We start from the raw sequence: 5298 nt of genomic DNA, 5'->3' as shown, positions 1-5298 counted from the left end.
GGCACTACTCGGTACCACTAACATGACACATTCTAATTGATCTCCGGACGATGTTATGCACCCAGTCTCCACACATAATGATTTCTCGTATTATTCCAGATAATGTTCAAGGAACTTAACTTGTTTGGTTCAAGGAGAAAAATAAAAGCAGCGTCAATCTGAGTTCTCTCCAAATGCTTGAGTTATTGCAGGATAGATTCTCTCATTTTAGCTTTTCTTAACTGCATTGACTGTTAAATTTTACCAATCTAATGGTACGGAGCAAAACAAAAGACTTTGCTTGGATCGAAATAAAGTGGTGTAAATGAATATGCAACAAATGATATAAACTTACTTTTTTTTTTTTTTTCATTTCCTTTCACCCAAATTCAAGCATCTTGATACAGCCAAAGAGTAACAGTTAATAAACTCATATCCACAACTTGCTTCACCATAGAGTAGTTTACATCCCTTGACGGCAGTTTTCTTTAATTAACTTGGAATACAAAACATAATACACACACACATACATCCATAATATATATATAAGTGATTCCACAATCAGGATGGCGTCCCATAGATTTCCTTCTATCAGGAATATAAGCTTTTGGCAGACAACGGGCATCCATGCGCACTTATAAGGTCTGAATCCTTCTAAGCATAAGGTCATCCTCCTCCTGAGATACATTAAACAAGATTCTACAAATCAGACAATTTACATGATAACAAAAACAAACTTATATTTCATATATATATATATATATATATATATATATATATAGAGAGAGAGAGAGAGAGAGAGAGAGAGAGACTTTTGCGCTTCTAGAAGAAAAATGATTTTTCAACAACAACAATAATATCAAGTCTTTATCACACTAAGGCTTCGTTTGGGACGGCATTATCATTGTTTTCTAAAACGGAGTTTTAGTACAAAAATAAAAAAATTGTATTAAAACTCCGTTTTAGAAAGCAATAAAAAAGCCATCCCAAACGAAGCCTAAATGGGGTCAACGACATGAATCTGTTTTCTCTAGTGTGTCCTAGGAAGAGTCAAACTATTTTTGTATTTGTAGTTTTATATAATTTTTAAATACAAGATCACACCATCAATTGATATCTACAACATGAGAATTATAACTGGGTCAAGTTTCATCAAATATTGTGAGGATTTAATCATTCATAAACAATGTGAAAAATGCAGTGATGATTAAATGATATAGAAAAACCGTTTATATGTCTAGCTTTATTCATGCATTTCACAAATAAAAAACTATTCAATACATGCAAAATAAAATTAAGAACCCATGAATTTGATTCCAAGCAATTTGAAGGTGTCAACACTTTGAAATAGCAATAATGTTATCATGCAATTAGATTTGCTGATTATGAAAACTGCCATCATCTCATCAAAAAAGATATAAATTATGCCAATGTATGCTTATATTTCATAATATATATAGAGCCACACAGGATATTGGCAATAATATTCAAAAGTCTTCACCAACTGAACTATATGATGCACACACCCTCACCACTTATCCTCACACTTCTTTCATCATCCATAAAAAATATTAAATGTCTATAAGAGGATAAATATTCCATCAGTAAAGTGACACGCAAGCTTATAGGCATTTTGAAGGGCAAATCTCACAATTTAAAAATTATGTAAAGTAAAAATAAAGATTAGACGTGCTTTTTTAAAGTAATAATCAAAGAATATATTAGATGATGTCATATTAACATTCTATTGTACTAAGAAGAAACACCTTGACATACCTATGGAATAAAAAATTACATAAGACAAAGTGATAAGTAATAAATTGTATAAAATAGAATTGAAATGCAAAAATCAACATGGCAAAATAACATATGATATAAGAATTGAGTAAAAAAAGCATATAACATCAAGCTCAACTACAAGTTCATTCCCAATTTTGTACTCACCAATATTTAATTTCTAAAGACAACAATAATTATATGACAAAAACTTAAAAGTAATCTGTGATGTCATCACTCAAGGGGGGTATTAATTTGAGTTGTCATCATAAAGAATAGTTTTCTCTATAGACTCATCACTTATAGAGTTCAAAGTCTCTCAATCTGCATCTTCCTCGCCAACTCACTCATCCACCCCTTTCTTGAACACTAGCAATCAACTGAAAGATGAGAGTAATAATCTAAATATAAGGAAACTTTTATAAAATTAAATTCATTTTTATATTAGGATTTTTTTTTTGAGGACTTTCTCATCGGTGCTTAAAGTCAAGAATGATTATATATAAATTTGATGATCTTATTGGTTTAGTTGGTACATTCTTACACTATAGAAACTCTTCAAGCTTCTCAAGCATCAGATCCATGCAATGTGCGATCATAGTGCCCAATATAAGTGCCACCATGTCTCCATTAATTTTGAGCCTGTTGCCTTGTAAACTCTAGTGTTATTTGTCATTATTTGAACCAACCAGTGCTTCCATATCTCTTTAACAACGCCATCAAGTAATCCCTAAAGATACTCAAGATCCTTCACTTGATCATATACCTTAATGGACTTCAAGAAAAATGTGTCATATGAATTATTTATTATTATATTAATCAATTTTATTTGTTTTTTTATATTTGACCATCCATTAGACATAATAGTAACACCTGCCTAGCTCCAAGCCTCTTAATTTCTTCAATGTTTTTTTAGCATTGGTCAGGTCCTCCTTCAAAACCCATGTTTTCAAATCATACATGGACGGAGGTTTCATGCCTTGCCCATAAGCTCTGATGGAATGGATCATATTAAAATAGGAATGGGAGGATGAAACATTAAATGGGATAGCAATCTGTTAAAAGAATCTATTTAAATCCATACATACATGTGTGTGACTCCCTAATAGTCTCTGGGGACAACTTCTGTAATGTACAAGGTCTATCTCCTTATATATCAGTCTCCAGGTTCACTAATGTACGAATTTATGGAACCCTTTGCACCCTACTGGGACATGAGCGGCAATGACGATGATGAATACAGCTTCTATGCTTGCTCTCATAGTACGAGCTAACATCAAACAATCACCGTGCAAGATTCTTCAACATTGATGACTTAGTGGTGTATGATTTGATTTCTTTCTTAATCATTTTTGACATTTTAGCATACTCTTCTAGAGCTCAATAGGTGTTTCTTTATCCTTACACCACCTTTCACCACCTTGTCATAATAACTATATTTTAAATAAATATAAATTTCATCACTGCCTTGCCTTCTACATCAATTTATATACTATGTTTCTACACAGAATCCTTCCCATGACCTGACGTAAATTTTTCTTTACCTAATCATTCTCTATGAAAGCCTAGAATAGAACAATTGATTCAAACTTGAAAACAATACAACATGTAAATAATGAAACAACTAAACTTAGCCGTGTAATTTAAATTAAGTAATTCAAACAAAAAAGTTTAGGGTTTAAAAATTTCATGTCAAAAATTTTGAAATAGATGGAGAAATACTAGTGTAGGAAAGAAAGTAGAGTAATAGGAAGAGTAGAGAGAGATAGCAGTAGCAAAAACGAGGCCCGCACCTCATTAGAATGACTCGAGGCATGTTCCTCGAGGCATTTTTTACTATATAATTGTGCTAAGGCACACCTTGTACAATGAAATGTTAACCAATATTTTTTTTTATTTATTTACAAAAAAAGACTTTAAATCTAGCCAAATCCTTTATATGCCTCTCTCGCCCCTTTCCCATCTCGATCTCCTTCTCTACCAGTCTCTCACCCACATGCCTTTATCTCTCCATCTTCCCCTCATGCACATGATCACTCTCATAATCTCTCTATAATCCAAGCTCACCTATCTCAATCTCCCTCTGATGCATCTTGAAAGTAAAAACAACAAATTAGAGAAAAAGAAAATGCAAGAAAACAAATATTGGGACTGATGTTTGGATTATCTCTTCAATAGTAAATAAAGATACAAGTGATCAACTATTCGAAAGCTAGATCAGCTCTCCCACAAACACTAGACGCCGCTAGGAAACTCACAACAAACCCTAAAATAAACTTCAACAAACCCTAAAATAAACTTCAACAAAATATAAGATCCAAACCCTAGACAAAACTCACCCTTAAATAATCCTAAAACATAATACACACAATTAAACCCATCCTAACTGCATAAACACAACTGCAAAAATGTCTCAGAAGGGATTTCACTAGCTTTATTGATATCACCCTCAGCATCAATCAAGTGAGAATTATCTCTACACATCAACTCTCAGAATCCTCAAAGCACTATCCGCTACACAGCTAGATGCACATAAAAGCCTCTAGAAGCATGGCCTCTAAATCCTCAGCACAGACATGCTCATTTGCGGCAACAACATCCAGTTCAGTAAACCAAATAGGAAGTCCAAGTATGGCCAACTTATCCAGTACATCACACACAATGTCCTATTGGATTATTAATATATCCTTGTAGACCGATTCTTCTATAGGTGCGCCATGTTCTTGCAAATCAAGGATATGATGAATAAACATCTCTGGAAAGGCCTTTGCATCACAACCATCTTCGATGTTGTAATCAGTAACAAAAAGCGTGGCTGAAGGATATAGTTTGTGTGCTTCTTCAAACATATAGATCCTGATATTTTCCCAAATCCTATCTTTATAGGACCCCTTACGTATTTCATTGTTCACACCATAATGCCTAAATTTACCTTAATATATGGAGAGAAGACTTCTAACACGATTCTAAACAACCCTCATCAGATCATTTTTTGTCTAGGGATTTAACCCAATGTTGATAAGCATCTTCGACCTCCAAAAATATGCAATGACCTCTGATCTCCATTCCATGTTTCTTGCAGAAATCAAGCCTCTCGAGAGCATCCCTATAATTGTATCTTCCTTATTCAGGTTCTCTATGATACTACTTTGTTGACCTGTAATTAGCAAAAACAAAAAAAAAAAGAAAAAAAAAAAATCGATCAAATCTTACCTACTCCCTGCAGCCCCACGTCGCGCCTCGCACGACTTCCTCTGTCGTCGCCACTCCTCGCACGACTCGACGTCGCATCCACCACGACGCTGCACGACGAGCCCGCGTCGTTAAAAGGGGAAAGGGATCGAGGCCTTCGGCCTCTTCCCCGCTCATTCTTCTCTACGAAAATCCTCCCGAGCCCGTTCTCCCCCTGCGCTCCCGCTCTCTCTTCTTCCTAGACGGATCGGAAGTTGCGACAGTTTGATCGGAAGCCACAAGGGAGCTCGATCGCTGCTTCGACTCCCTCTGGTTGTTCGACTGCGCCCCTTCCCCGACTTTCCCTTCCGA

At 35.0% G+C, this 5298-nt stretch overlaps 1 protein-coding gene across 2 annotated transcripts in view; it reads right to left on the bottom strand.

The window, feature by feature from the left end:
- Positions 1-320: 320 nt before the first annotated feature.
- The window catches only part of LOC110094459 (zinc finger CCCH domain-containing protein 44), a gene marked incomplete at its 5' end in the record, with an annotated part of 42442 nt that continues 37464 nt past the window's right edge, over positions 321-5298 (bottom strand). For both annotated transcript variants that reach the window (XM_020819703.2, XM_020819704.2), the window contains 1 exon segment: positions 321-656. In XM_020819703.2, the coding sequence (XP_020675362.1) occupies positions 646-656 (11 nt within the window).

This window comes from Dendrobium catenatum, unplaced genomic scaffold, assembly GCF_001605985.2.
Source record: "Dendrobium catenatum unplaced genomic scaffold, ASM160598v2 fragScaff_scaffold_629, whole genome shotgun sequence".
NCBI lineage: Eukaryota > Viridiplantae > Streptophyta > Magnoliopsida > Asparagales > Orchidaceae > Dendrobium > Dendrobium catenatum.
This window is presented reverse-complemented; position numbering and strand designations above follow the sequence as displayed.